The sequence below is a fragment of the Carcharhinus amblyrhynchos genome, chromosome 7, assembly GCF_965287045.1.
Source record: "Carcharhinus amblyrhynchos chromosome 7, sCarAmb.v2.hapA, whole genome shotgun sequence".
Lineage (NCBI taxonomy): Eukaryota > Metazoa > Chordata > Chondrichthyes > Carcharhiniformes > Carcharhinidae > Carcharhinus > Carcharhinus amblyrhynchos.
In genome coordinates, this window is record NC_137330.1 from 11047413 (window position 1) to 11063250 (window position 15838).

General features: G+C 46.4%; 1 protein-coding gene across 6 annotated transcripts in view; it reads right to left on the reverse strand.

Annotated features, from left to right (window-relative positions):
• Window positions 1–15838, reverse strand: part of rab23 (RAB23, member RAS oncogene family) — a 39233-nt gene extending 23395 nt beyond the window's left edge. Inside the window, exons 1-3 of one of the 6 annotated variants that reach the window (XM_080191953.1) lie at window positions 15772–15799; window positions 2459–2499; window positions 1599–1859 (exon numbers count right to left, since the gene is read on the reverse strand). In XM_080191953.1, coding sequence (XP_080048079.1) covers window positions 1599–1753 — 155 coding nt within the window. In that variant the 5' untranslated portion in view covers window positions 1754–1859; window positions 2459–2499; window positions 15772–15799. Of the gene's footprint in view, window positions 1–1598; window positions 1860–2458; window positions 2599–5503; window positions 5589–15771 lie in introns of those variants that run through there. The other 5 variants (XM_080191952.1, XM_080191954.1, XM_080191956.1 and 2 more) reach the window with 5 other exon arrangements.

Here is a 15838-nt window from a genome sequence, read left to right on the forward strand (position 1 = left end):
AATCAGTCTCACATGTGGGACCTTGTCAAAAGTCTGACTGAAGTCCATGTAGACTACCATCAATTGCACTGGCCTCATCTACTCACCTAGTAACTTCCTCACATAATTCAATCAAGTTTGTAAGACATGATCTTCCTTTGACAAAACCGTGCTGACTATCCTTGATTAATCCTTGCATTTCCAAGTGGAGATTAATTTTGTCCATCAGAATTGTTTCCAATAATTTTCCTACCACTGGAGTTAGATTCACTGGCCTGTAATTATTCTTTTTTTTCCTAACTTCCCTTCTTCCTCCGATCTTCTGGCACCTCTCCTGTGGCTAGATGGGATTTTGAAAAGCTTGCAGCACTTGTAATCTCCTCTCTTGCCTCACACAACAGCCTAGGATACATCTCATCTGGACCTGAGGATTCATCCACTTTTAAGCCCACAAACACCTCTTGCCCTCTCAATGCTAATTTGTTCAATTATATCAGAGTCCCCCTCCCTGCCTGCTACACCTACATCATCCTTCTCCATAGTGACTACAGATGCAAAATACTCATTTAATACCTCACCTACATCCTACAGCTCCACACACCTTTTGGTTCATTTGGGCCCTACTGTTTCTCTGGTTACTCGCTCGCCATTAATATACTTCTGAAACACTTTGGGATATTCCTTTATTCCCCCCAGTGTTTTCTCATGCCATCTCTTCGCTCTCCTAATTTCTAAGTTCCCTCCTGCATTTTCTACATTTTTCTTGAGTATCCATTGTTTTAAGCCTTCTTTCTTTCCTTATCAAATCCTGTATTTCCCTTGACATTCAGCGTTCTCTGGATTTTTTTCATCCCATTCTTTATAGGAATGTGTTAGCTTTGTACTTTCTCTATTTCCTTCCTGAATGACTCCTACATTCAAGTAGCTGCTCCCAGACTACTTTGGCCAGGTTCCATCTCATCTGATTAAAATCAGCCTTCCCCCAATTCAGAACCCTAATTTCTTGTCCATCTTTGTCCTTTTCCTAAGGAAGGGGCATACAAACCATTTAACCCGAAGACTGGGGGATCAAAGCTGGAACTTACCAAGTCTATAATGCTTCCAGTTATTCGCTACCTTAATCAGCCATACTAGAGAAGCTTCATGATAATTGGCAAGACCCAGATATGTGAGGAGAATCTTTTTCGCTCAGTGTGCAATGGAACGCATTGCCTAAAACATTCAATAATGACTTTCCAAAAAGGATTGGAAAAAGCTGCTCGGAGAAGATCTAGCTGGACAACTTTTTGGTCGACCTGGCAAAGACATGATGGGTCTATAAGACTCCTTCTGTGCTTTGACAATCTACAATTCAATCAAAGCAAAATAAACTCGTTGCAACAGTGGTGGAGCGCATTAATTGAACAAAAATGCGGTGCCACTGATACACATCACTAAGATGGAACAGTGCAGACTGATTCTTTACAGTGCTCAATGCCTAGAAACTTGCACTTTTATTAATTGTTAAATTGATTCTCTTTGAATAATTCTATTGCTCATCCCCACGACAAATGTCTGAATGACTCACGACAAGTCTCTACTACATACATTAGTACAGTATAGCAGAAATCTTCACTCACTGGATCTGTCTTTCCAGAAAGTCCACTCCAATGGTTTTCTTGTAATCCTTGGTGAAAATCCCCTTGCAGTATCGCTGGATCATGCTCGATTTACCAACAGCACCATTGCCAACAACCACCACCTTAATGGCTACTTCAAAATCCTCTTCCAGCATGGTTAGACTGCGTGAATGGATCCGCTGCAACACACTTGTTGAGATGCAGTCTTTTGGCCGCAGTACCTCCGTTAGAAGCAATATTGCTTTTATCTAGTTCAGCAACCTGCAACAGAAATAAGAAAGGTTACTTGACCTCATGTTTTATAAGCATCTGTTCGTTCTCACCGTAAGCACGTTTGGGTCTTAGTAAGCAAAACAACCTTTTGACAAAAGCTATAATATCCTTTCCGCCTCCAATGAAACCAAACCAATGACAATGTAGTAGGCACATCGTGAAAAATTCAACAGGTCCATCTATAACTCACACGCATCATTACCTAGCTGATAACAGAGCTGTCAAGCTGCTCTTGCTTTGGAACAAGCTATTAGATGCTTAGGAGCAGTAAGGATTACCAATGCTTTCATTTTGCCTTCACCGTGTCTGAAGAAAAAGTATTTTTCTCCAAGTAATAATCGGGCTTGTAGGGGCTGTGTGTGTGCGTGACTAATTTAATTAAGCTGAAGACAGTTAGGCTGCAAGCTTTAAATCATCAAAGGGCTAGATGTAAAAGCAGGCATTTGAAGTGGAGGTGACCAAGCTAAAATAAGTTGCAATTAAATACAACCTCAGTCAAAGTCTGCATTTGGAAATAAGCAAGGGATTGGATCTTAGCTGTTGTATTTCAAAGATAAACAAAAGAGATATGGATAAAAGCAAATTACCGCGGATGCTGGAATCTGGAAAAACTTAGGTCTGGCAGCATCTGTAAAGAGAGAAAAGAGCTAATATTTTGAGTCCAGATGACCTTGTCAAAGGAAATATGGAATTGGTAAAGATCATAAATGAATAAAGAAAAACTATATTTATTTTATCCAACAATGGCAACCATTAGGAAAACACAAGAAGTTTTTACATTCTTGGAAAGGTAACTTCCAAAACAGGATAACAACGGTTTTAAAAATGAAAGCAGGAAAGCATACTTAAGGAGAGGTTAGAAGATAAGCTGGGAGTGGTCATTTAAGATCCTGCAGTGTACTGTGCTGAGAGAAGGCTGCAAAAAAAGCAAAGTAAGCTATCTCAAAAAAACCACAGAAGTGTCTGTTTGTTTCAGAAAATAGGGTTTTGATGAAAGTCTTGGAATTTCATTGTCGAATGAGAGTGAAGCCCAATAACAGCAGTGGGTGTCCAGTGAAAATATTGCTGGCAATTTGCATAGACTAAGTATCTAAAGGGATTGTGGGAAATTATTGCATGATTAATTCTTAACTGTGCAAATATAATTTTGCAGGTTTACGTTTTCTTCTCTGTTAATAAACACGTTATTTAATATTTAATATCTCCAAAAGTGGCATATAATATTTTGCTTTGCGACTTCAGTACAATGTACCTTCTCATAATAAAATACAAATTTGCATATTGTTATGATAGCTTGCCCAAGTTTCCCTTTGGGATTTGGTCAGCCTGGGACTTGGCACCTGCCACATCATAACACTTGGACCAGGCAATACCCAATATGTCCTCTGTCTTCCAAAGCCACTTTGAATATCTGAAACATTTATCCTTGCACAGTACGCAATTTGACTGCTGTTCTCTCAGCAGCAGAAGTCAATAGAATCCTATGCAGTCTAGTAAATTTGATCCATTCTGCTTCCTCATACTGCAGGCAGAACTTCCACACTAATTTATGGCAAAAGTAAAATCTGAACAAAAGAATCTCCTGAGCAATTCTGTGATCCAGATAGCTTTTTCAATGTTGAAAATTATTGCCTAATTATTCAAAATTCTAAATTAACCAGCACAATGATGATTACACTGTTTTCGTTATCCACATGTCCTGCTGGATGAAGTCATAAACTGAATAAACGTATATGCACAGTTGAACTTCAGTCACTGACACGCATAGGTTATTCAGTGAAACTCTCAGTGATTGTACTTCTCCCTTATTTCCTCCTTTTATCTGAAGACTCTCTTCACTGGGATACAGCTGCATCAGTGCACCTTGTCCAACTTGCAACTGGGGTATTCAATCAGATTAAAGTCCAACAGGTTTATTTGATAGTAAACGCCACCAGCTTTCAGAATGCTGTTCCTTTGTCAGGTGAGAGGAGAGTTCTGATCAGAAACAGGGCATATAAAGGTGCACACAGTTTACAGAATACTGATTAGAACGCAAGTCTTTACAGCTAATCTGCTATTCAAGTCTTAAAGGTACAGACAATGTGAGTGGAGATCGCATTAATCATAGGTTAAAGAGATGTGTATCGTCTCCAGACAGAACAGTAAGTGAGATTTTGCAAGTTCAGGCAAGTCATGGGGGTTACAGATAGTGTGACATGAACCCAAGATTCTGGTTGAGGCCGTCCTCATGTGTATGGAACTTGGCTATCAGTCTCTGCTCAGCGACTCCGCTGTCGTGTGTCGTGAAGGCTGCCTTGGAGAACGTTTACCCGAAGATCAGAGACCGAATGTCCATGACCACTGAAGTGTTTGCCAACAGGAAGGGAACAATCTTGTCTGGTAGGAACAGCGTTCCGAAAGCTTGTGGTGTTTACTGTCAAAGAAACCTGTTGGACTTTAACCTGGTGCTGTAAGACTTCTTTCTGTGTTTACCCCAGTCCAACGCCAGCATCTCCACATCATGGCTATTCAATCAGGTCAGAGAAATTACAATAGTATCAGCAGTTTATGACATTAGCACATGCACACTTTCAGCAGATAACAGGATGTTGATCAGGATGTAGATCAGGATGTAATGACACTGATGGAATTTTGATACACAGTTGCCAGGCAGAGATAAAATTATCAAATGGTCCACTGCTTCTGTACCAGCTATCCATTTAGTAGCATGTATGTCATCGAGGTGTCAGACAGTGATCATCTCCAACGAGAGAGAATCTAACCATCTCCCCTTGACATTCAACAGCATTAGCATTGCTGAATCCTCAACATCCCAGGTGAGTGCAATTGACTAAACTGGACCAATCATATAAATCATGTGGCTGCAAGAATAAATCAGAGGTTGAATATTCTGTGGCAAGTAACTCACTAAATGACCCCCCCAAAGGCTGCCCACCATCTACAAGGCACGAGTGAAGACTGTGATGGAATACTTACCAATTCCTTGGATAAGCGCAGCTCCAACAACACTCAAGGAGTTCAATACCATCTGAAAAATGCAACTCGTCTGTTCACAATCCCACAAACTCCCTCTATCATCAATGTGCAAAGTCTACCCTATACAACCAACATGCACTGCAGCAACTCACCAATGCTCCTTTGGCAGCACATTCCAAGCCTGTGACCACTACCATTGAGGAGGATGAGGGCAGCAGATGCTAGGGGACACCATGATTGTCAAACCTATTTCTAAGTCACATACCATTCTGTTCCTTCACTGTCGTTGAGAACTCCATCTCTAACAGCACTGTGGGAATACCTACACCACATAAACTGCAGCTGTTAAAAAATGCAAATCACCACCACCACCTCCTCAAAGGCAATTAGGGATGGGCAACAAGTGCTGGCCTTGTCACCATTGCTCACACCTCACGGAAGAGCACAAACATTTTAATCCGATTATTCTTGTGCACTCTCTTCCCTGTAACAATGAATTGATTTAACTGGCAAAGACCTGAAACTTGCCCAGTGTGTATGGCTCAGCTGTTGAGGGAGATCAAAACAGCACCTGGCAAATGTCAATGTGACAAAGTGTTGAATTCTAAATATGATAAGGTTTTAAATTAGAGCTTGATAATTTGTTAAATTACTGCATTTGCTGTCCTTTCACAGCTTTTCATTCTGGTTATCAGTTGCCAAGTGTCACTAGTAACAGGCTCTCTTCGGATGCAGCTGCAGTACAGAGCTGAATGAAACAAAAAAAAAATCATTTAATCTAGTGTTGTGAATAAAGTCAACCCAAACATGTTGAAACCTTTGGTCAATAATGCGAATAGGTTTAGAATCAGAAACATTGGTCTGCAGAATTGGTCTTCTTCTGATACAGTGCCAAGGCGTCGACGAAGACTTACTTCCACCTCTGGTTTGATGGGTTCTGAGAAGTCTGATAAGCCTGATGTGTGTCAGCAAACCATTTCACACGTGGGGCAGGGTATGCTTGACGAGTCACCTAGATGAGTTGTTGGGAAGTTTGTGCACGCTCTCCAATGCCTCAACTTTGCCTCCACATGTTCCCGTTGGAAGACTCTCAACGTGAAAAGTGCCTTCCAGAACATGTCACCTTCATTTCAGTTGGTTACAGTTAGTATCCCATGAGTCAGTGGGAAGTTTAATCACTTCAGGGATGTTTTGAGGACATCTCTAAAGCATTTCCAATCTCGTCCTGAAAAACTCTCACCTTGGCCAAGTTCAGGGTAGAGCAACTGCTTTGGGAATCTGGGGTCAGGCATATTAATAGCAAGCAATGCCAGCGAAGCTGGTTTTGAGGGACTGACACCTTGATTCTGGGTGAGTGAGAGGATGCTGCTGTTGGACCACATTTATTGCTAGTGGATTTGACGGATGCATTGCAGTTTGTGCTTCTCCATTGCTTGGAGAGGCCTCTGAAGATTGTCCAAGTCTCTGATGTATATAAATACAAGGTTCACTGCTGTCCAGTAAACCATGACTTTATACTTGGGTAGAATCACAGCAGAGGGGACTGAACTAGGGAATGAGGAAATGCTTAACAGGATTTGTACAAGTTGGGTTAAAATTGGAGCCGTCCAAAGGAAGAACATTGGGGAAAGAAAAGTACAGCACAGGAAGAAGCCCTTTGGCTCTCTAGCCATGCCAATCATGATACCCTAACTAAAAAAGACTTCTTTCTTTACTTGGTCTGCATCCCTCTATTCCCTCCATATTCATGTACCCATCCAGATGCCTCTTAAAGTGCAGGGTGTCGAAATTTGCTGATGACACCAAGATTGGGGGAAAGGCAAATTGTGCGGAGGGTGTGGAGAGTCTGCAGAAGGATCTAGATAGGCTGGGCGAATGGGCCAGGAAATGGCAAATGGAATTTAATGTTGGCAAGTGTGAGGTGGTCCACTTTGGTAGGAAGAATGGTAGGAAGGACTATTACTTACGTGGCGAAAAACTGCAGCAGGCGACGGTGCAGAGGGACCTCGGGGTCCTTGTGCATGAGTCACAAAAACCCAGCTTGCAGGTGCAGCAGGTGGTCAGGAAGGCGAATGGGATGCTGGCCTTCATAGCGAGGGGGATTGAATATAAAAGTAGGGAGGTCTTGCTGCAGCTGTATAGGGCATCGGTGAGGCCGCAGCTGGAGTACTGTGTGCAGTTTTGGGCGCCGCACCTGCGCAAGGATATTTTGGCCCTGGAGGGAGTGCAGAGGAGGTTTACTAGGCTGATACCGGAGTTGAGGGGGTTGAGCTATGAGGAGAGGCTGAATAAACCAGGCTTGTACTCGCTAGAGTTTAGAAGAATGAGGGGAGATCTCATTGAGACGTATAAGATGATGAATGGGATGGATAGGATAGAGGTGGAGAGACTCTTCCCGCTCAAAAAAGACAGTAGGACTAGGGGGCACAGCCTCAAGATAAAGGGGAGGCGGTTTAGAACGGAGTTGAGGAGGAACTTCTTCACTCAAAGGGTGGTGAATCTCTGGAATTCTCTGCCCGTTGAAGTGGTGGAGGCTGCCTCGCTAAATATTTTTAAGAAGCGGGTTGATGGGTTTTTGATAAGAGAGGGGATTAAGGGTTATGGGGAGAGGGCGGGAAAGTGGAACTGAGCCACAACAGATCGGCCATGATCTTATTGAATGGCGGGGCAGGCTCGAAGGGCTAGATGGCCTACTCCTGCTCCTATTTCTTATGTTCTTATGTAAATGTTGCTAATGTGCCCACTTCCTCCAGCTCCTCTGGCAGCACCCACTATTCTGAGTGAAAACTTCCCCCCCTTCAGGTCTCCCTTCCGCTTTCCTCCTCTCACCTTGAACCTGTGCCCCCTTGTAATCGACACGTCCATAATTGACACTTCAAGCCTTGGAAAAAGCTTATGACTATCCACCTCATCTGTGCCTCTCAATTTTGTAGACTTCTATCAGATCTCCCCTCAGATTCTGTTTTTCTAGTGTAAACAATCCTATTTTATTCAAACTTTCGTCATAGCCAACACCCTATGGAGGTGAACAAGCAATTATAAATTGACAGAAGAAAGAGTTAATGGTCTAGATCTTACACTTAATACAGAAGGAACATGGCTTTACCTCCACTACACTGACTCAGAGAATTATAGGCTTTTCAGCATAGCACCACTCTAGTTTGGGCTTCTGACCCAGCGGATTTGCCATGTCACAGAACAGCATAAGCAACATTGAGCCTCTTCAACAACTGGACTGAAGAATCCTCACAGACTCACAACATCTAAACAAGGAAGCTGACAGTAGCTTATTCAAATCATGATAAAATCACTAATGGAAAACAAAGCACGAGGAGGGAAGAAGAGATGGGATTTTGAACAAGAGAGGGGGAGCGAGGGAGGAAAGGGGAGGAGGGACACAAAGAAAAAGTATTCTAAAAATGCAAGTATAGACTTCAAAATGAAATGTTCAGGATCAGTGAAGTTGTTTGGCAGTTATTAAGACATAGCACTGCATTTAGAAACTCATGTATACGCAAATGCCTCTCAAGCCTTATTCTTTCATGCCATGTTTAGTGCATACATATGACAATCTCTTACCCAGATATTAATTTCAAAATCGAATCTAGGCACCAGTTAGTATTCTGATCGTTCTGTGGTTGGACAGGAGAACTCAGATTGCAACTTCTCCAATGCCCCTTTAACTGGACTCTGGAAGTTGCTGCCTGATTGAGCAATGGTGAGTGTTAATTAGTCTCACTGCTATTCACAATAAAAGTTTGGGCACTATTAAACAAAAGTATGCCACTGTTAAAGTTACAGAACAAGTACACAGCACAAAGTTTATTAAAACAGAAAATTCCCATACGAATAAGTCAATAACAATATTTCATTAACAAATTCTAATGGCATTACAATGTTGCATACAGTGCTACAATGCATCAGAAAAATCCATCTTCAGACTAGCAAACTGAATAAGCATTGCCAGAGGGATGGAATTTAAAAGGTTATGTTACAGCTGTATAAAGTGTTGATGAGGCCACACCTGGAGTACAGTATACAGTTTTGGACTCCTTACTTGAGAAAGGATATACTGGCATGGAGGGCTGCAGAGGAGATTCACTAGGTTGATTCTGGAATTGAAAGGGTTGGTTTATGAGGAGACACTGAGTAGACTATACTTATTGGAATTCAGAGGAATGAGGGGAGATCTTATAGAAACATAAGATTATGAAGGGAATGGATAAGATAGAAGCAGGGAAGTTGTTTCCACTGGCAGGTGAAACTAGAACTAGGGGGCATGGCCTCAAAATAAGGGGGAGTAGATTTAGGACTGAGTTAAGGAGGAACTTCTTCATCCAAAAGGGTTGTGAATCTGTGGAAATCCAGTGAAGCAGTTGACACTACCTCATTGAATGTTTTTAAGGCAAGAATAGACAAATTTTTGAACAGTAAAGGAATTAAGGGCTATGGTGAGCGGGCAAGTCAGTGAGTCCACGAAAAGATCAGTCATGATCATGTTAAATGGCAGAGCAGGCTTGAGGCCAGATGGCCTACTCCTAGTTCTTATGAAAGCTCTTTAATGACAGAAATGATGGGTGAGCAGTGAAGTGCTATTTCTGAAAGAATTCCAGACAGTAAAATCCCAGTGATGGAATGGGGGAAGCAAAAACAAATGGTCATCTGATTAAAGGAGCAGAGGAAAGCAAAAAAAACAGCCCATGGGGGCAGAAAGATCCATCCCTGTTGTAGAGTGGGGCCACCTGAACACTTGGAGCTTGGAAGTTGATTTGCTGAAGTACAGTGAGCAGCAAAATTTGGCAGATTTCAGGAGACAGAAGAATGTGTTCTTAAAAACAGCCCAGGCATAAGACTCAAATCTCAATTTAGGAATAAACTGTTAATCTTAGAAATGCAGGGCACTTTAAGAGTAAATTCAGAATGAGTTGAGAGCTGGTGGTGCTGACTGAAGCTTATACTTGACAGCTTGGTTTTCCCCCAGTTGGGGAGATATTTTTGGACAGAGAGGGGATCCAGACAGGAAGAGAGGAAACCAGTGTTTGTACTCAACTACATCACAATGGAATAGTTGTGAACCATCAGAATGTCTTTTGCTGCCTAATTAGATAAACAGATATTCGCCTACAAAACACAAACAAAATGCCAGAATTACTCACTGCTATTTACCTTTATGTAGGCGAGGGATGAGATGCTGAGAGGGGAACCAAGTAGATTACTTGAAGTTAAATCAGAGAGCATGTAGTTTCAAAGCAAACTGATTTTTAAAAAAGATTTCTCCAGGGTAATTTAATAGAGGATCAGCTGGATACAAGATTAAAAGGGCAAGTTGTGAAATGCCAAAATGCCTTTCCAATTATTGGGATTCCACCTTCCTCCTTGTAAATTGAGCCCTGATTACATCAGTAAATTGCATATTAATAATTTAAGTCTACACTTCGCACTGCCTCAGAAAAGCAGTCAGCATAAACAACAATGCACCCAGGGCATACTCTCTTCCATTGGGAAAAAGATACAAAAATCTGAGATCACATGCCAACCGACCCAAAAACAGCTTCTTTCCTGCTGCCAGAGTTTTGAACGGACCTACCTCGCATTAAGTTGATCTTTCTCCACACCCCAGCTATGATTGTAAACTATATTTTGCACTCTCTACTTTTCTTCACTATATACGGTATACTTTGCACAGCACGCAAGGAAACAGTACAATTCACTGTATACTAATATATGTCGCAATAATAAATCAAATTTTGAAGAATTTAGTCACAAACTACAAAAAGAGTACAGATAGAAGTAAAAACTACCCCCAAGTAATGTGTTGTTCAGTTAGTTGCTGTAGAAATTGCATCATGTTTCAAAGCTGTTTTGTTCACAGTCATTTGGTATGAAAACGTGATACCTCTTCTACAACAAGCCCAATATTAAATCACACCAAAGTGTAAGTTTTGCATTCCACCAAGTGATCCCTTCTCACTTACATTGCTTTCTAGCAAAAGGAAAAATGGATGGAAAAGTGCTTTTAACTCCCTCCACAGCCTTCTCTCTCTCTCTCCCCCCCACCATCTCTGCTGCCTCCTTTGAATTGCCTTTGGATTTTTACAACCACATTAAACATGTGATCTAAGTGAAAGATGTTTGTTGTACATTTTAAATGTACGATGGTGGGGTTTACTTTGGAAATATAATCTGCTAACCTTTGTATCCCCTTCAAGAAAAATTGTTTCTACCCAGTGTACACAATACATTCTGCACCCTCTCCCTCCCTTCTCCATGAATAGTATGCTTTGTCTGTATAACGCACAATAAACAATATTTTTCACTACATACTAATACATGTAACAATAATAAATCAAACAACATGACACAACTGGGTAATAGATATCCCAACAGTTAGACACTTAAATTGCCAGTTGCAAAATCTCCCAGGTCTGTATCACTGCAAAAAACGTACAATTGCAACCAGTCTGAAGAAAACCAAGAGAGAAAACAGATGGGATTCCTCCTACTATTCTGACACCACCTCCAAGATTCAGTTCTAATGACTCATCATTCCTTCCAATTTGTCAGTAAAATTTAAACCATCTCCTTCAATTTTTGTCGAGGCTGCCATTCACCTGCTCTGAACTTGTATCTAATTCACAGCTGTAGCCTTAAGGTTGGCCAGTGCTGTCCGAAAATCCCAGCGTCCAGCTCAACTCAAATGTCATCAGCTCTTCCAGGTAAGTGTTTTCTTCCACCTCACTGACCAACACTGGTATCTGCAGGTTTGCTATGCTGACTGGGTTAGATGAAAAGGGGTGTGAGAAGGTTCATGTGGAGTACGAACCAGTTCCCATTTCTGTTAGATACGTTCAATCAACGTCTATGTAGACCCCTGTCCCCCTCAAGGCTGGTCTACTCAAATGTTCTGAACTCCAGCTTGGACAAGCTACTTGGAAATAGCACTCTATAACCACTGTAGTAAAATGCAGTGCATTAGGAACATTTTTTTTGCCAGATTTAAATCAATCTACTTGGAAGTGTTCAGAGTATTTTTAAAAGGGAGAAAAGCAGTTATTTTGAGATACTTTTCACTGCCCAGGGCCTGGCACATTTACGAGTATTTACCACTTTGTAATCTTCCCAAACAAACAACATAACTGACTCAAATCGGCTGTCAACCGCAATTCAAATTTATCTGAAAAAAACCAGTCTAGAGGCAACAGAGTGATGCACTGGACATGATAGGGAATGACCAAATAGCTGCAGGAAAAGAGTGAGTTCCATTCAGTTCACCTTCTACCATCCTGATAGATGGGTGATAATAATTGATTGCTGAGATGAATCTCTCATCAACTAATTTACAATACTCCTAGCTAGGAGTATTTCCAAACTGGAAATCCTTCATGGTGAAGAGGTTTGGGGACTATACAAGCAGTAAACTGCATGTTTTTAGTGGTTTGAATATAGTATAACACCCACAAGTGCTTCACAGAAGCATGATCAATCAGAATTCAGAAAGCCAGTCACAGATTGGATGTGGGGACCAGGAGCTTCAGTTTTGGATCATTGCAGCTGAAGATACGGTTGTCAGTGGAGCAAGGTAAATCAGGGATGAGCAAGAAGCTAGCATGGAGGAAGTCTGAGTGTAGTTTAGAAATCCTCCTCCACAGAGGAGGTTTGAGCGGTGGGAGGGAGGAAGCCACAAAACTGGGGAGAGGATGAGGCCATGGAGGGATTTGAAAATGTGAGGAACCTCCGTATGTCGTTAGGTTGTGAGCCTCAGGTGGTCAGCAAACACAGCACTGAGGGATGATCTGGAATTGGCACAGGTTAGGATGCTGACATCTGTATTTAGGATCAACGCAAGTTTGTGGGAGGTGAGAGATGGGGCACAACCCTTTTTTGATTTGATTTGTCACACATTGGGATACATTGAAAAGTATTGTTTTGCACGCACTATACAGACACGACAAACTGTTCATAGAGTACATAGAAGGGAGAGGGTGCAAAATACAGCATAAAGAGTTAGAGTACAATTTCAACACCGTAGAACTAAAGTAAAAGATAAAATTAGAGGGTATTCTGGGGACAGCTTGCAAGAAGTTGCCTCGTTCCAGCAGCATCTTAGATCTTCCCAGTCGTTTATAATATTGGGTTCCTGGTTGGGAATGGCAGACACACCAAAGACATTTGCATTACCTGCTTTTTTCTACTCTTATGGATAGTCACCCACCTATTATAAACCCCTCTCTGCCAGTGAAGTGGTCACCTCCTAGAATATGTAATGAAGAGAATAGTCCTTCTGCCTGCTGCTCAGCCTTGACTCCAGATGACCCTAACCCTCTCCTTTCCTTTTCTTTTCCTCTATGTGCTCTATGAACAGTATGTTGTGTGTGTATAGCGCACAAGAAAGAATACTTTTCACTGTACATCAGTACATGTGACAATAATAAATCAAATCAAAAAAGGGTTTGTGCCCTATCTCACGCCCTCCATATACTTCAGTTGATCCAAACTGCTGCTGTCTGCATCCTAACTTGTGCCGATTCCGGATCACCCCTCACTTCCGTGATTGCTGACCGACTGCAGCTCACAGCCTGACAACAGAGTTTTCTCCCAGTTAAACAGAAGTGTAAAAAAGACATTGATTTGGGTTACAGCACAAGAGTGAAAAAGTACCAAAGGGATGAGGAAATGGGTCAGGAATGTCGAAGCTAGTGGTCCCAGAGAAAGAAAGGAAATAGGATCATTTGTTCCAATCACTGATGAGGTAAGGACTGTGTCAAGTCTCAGATTACTTATAACATGGTAATGTATATCTGCAGAGATATTTAATCTGCATCACATTATTAAAAATTAACTGATCATAGATAAAATTATTCTAATACACAGATCAAACACTAACATAAAATATTGACTCAACAGACACAAACACTGAGACAGGGGGCATCTGCCCACATCCCTCAGACAGAAAGAGGGCAGCCCCTCCCACAGACAGCAAAGTGCAGACCACCCCCTATCCTTCACAGGCAAAGGGGGACCCCGCCCCACCACACCCCCCCCCGGGCAGAGGGGCACTCCACCCCCCCTCCCCTCCCGGGCAGAGGGGCACTCCGCCCCCCCCTCCCCTCCCCTCCCGGGCAGAGGGGCACTCCACCCCTCCCCCTCCCGGGCAGAGGGGCACTCCGCCCCCCCTCCCCCTCCCGGGCAGAGGGGCACTCCGCCCCCCCTCCCCTCCCGGGCAGAGGGGCACTCCGCCCCCCCCTCCCCTCCCGGGCAGAGGGGCACTCCGCCCCCCCCTCCCCTCCCGGGCAGAGGGGCACTCCGCCCCCCCCTCCCCTCCCGGGCAGAGGGGCACTCCGCCCCCCCCTCCCCTCCCGGGCAGAGGGGCACTCCGCCCCCCCCCTCCCCTCCCGGGCAGAGGGGCACTCCGCCCCCCCCTCCCCTCCCGGGCAGAGGGGCACTCCGCCCCCCCCCTCCCCTCCCGGGCAGAGGGGCACTCCGCCCCCCCCCTCCCCTCCCGGGCAGAGGGGCACTCCGCCCCCCCCCTCCCCTCCCGGGCAGAGGGGCACTCCGCCCCCCCCCTCCCCTCCGGGCAGAGGGGCACTCCGCCCCCCCCCTCCCCTCCCGGGCAGAGGGGCACTCCGCCCCCCCCCTCCCCCTCCCGGGCAGAGGGGCACTCCGCCCCCCCTCCCCTCCCGGGCAGAGGGGCACTCCGCCCCCCCCCTCCCCTCCCGGGCAGAGGGGCACTCCGCCCCCCCCCTCCCCTCCCGGGCAGAGGGGCACTCTGCCCCCCCTCCCCTCCCGGGCAGAGGGGCACTCCGCCCCCCCCCTCCCCTCCCGGGCAGAGGGGCACTCTGCCCCCCCCCTCCCCTCCCGGGCAGAGGGGCACTCCGCCCCCCCCCTCCCCTCCCGGGCAGAGGGGCACTCTGCCCCCCCCTCCCCTCCCGGGCAGAGGGGCACTCTGCCCCCCCCCTCCCCTCCCGGGCAGAGGGGCACTCCGCCCCCCCCCTCCCCTCCCGGGCAGAGGGGCACTCCGCCCCCCCCTCCCCGGCAATGGGGCACTCCGCCCCCCCCCGCCCCCCCCCCGGGCAATGGGGCACTCCACCCCCCCCCCCCCCCCCCCCCCCCGGGCAATGGGGCACTCCACCCCCCCCCTCCCCCTCCCTCCCCGGCAATGGGGCACTCCACCCTCCACCCCCCCCCCCCTCCCCGGCAATGGGGCACTCCACCCCCCCCCCCCTCCCCGGCAATGGGGCACTCCACCCCCCCCTTCCCCCCCCCCGGCAATGGGGCACTCCACCCCCCCCTTCCCCCCCCCCGGCAATGGGGCACTCCACCCCCCCCTTCCCCCCCCCCCGGCAATGGGGCACTCCACCCCCCCCTTCCCCCCCCCCCTTCCCCCCCCCCCGGCAATGGGGCACTCCACCCCCCCCTTCCCCCCCCCCCGGCAATGGGGCACTCCACCCCCCCCTTCCCCCCCCCCCGGCAATGGGGCACTCCACCCCCCCCTTCCCCCCCCCCGGCAATGGGGCACTCCACCCCCCCCTTCCCCCCCGGCAATGGGGCACTCCACCCCCCCTTCCCCCCCCCCGGCAATGGGGCACTCCACCCCCCCCTTCCCCCCCCCCCGGCAATGGGGCACTCCACCCCCCCCTTCCCCCCCCCCGGCAATGGGGCACTCCACCCCCCCCTTCCCCCCCCCCGGCAATGGGGTACTCCACCCCCCCCTTCCCCCCCCCGGCAATGGGGCACTCCACCCCCCCCTTCCCCCCCCCGGCAATGGGGCACTCCACTCCACCCCCTCCCCTCCCCGGCAATGGGGCACTCCACTCCACTCCACCCTCCCCTCCCCGGCAATGGGGCACCCTGCTCAGATTGAGGAACGGGTTGCAGATCCCACCCTCACCCTCTCCCTGTCTCTCCCTCTCCCTTCCCCTACCTCCGTTTCGCCCTCACTCACTCACTCCGCCATCTCCCCACCATCGGGATCCACCCGCTCAGCGCCG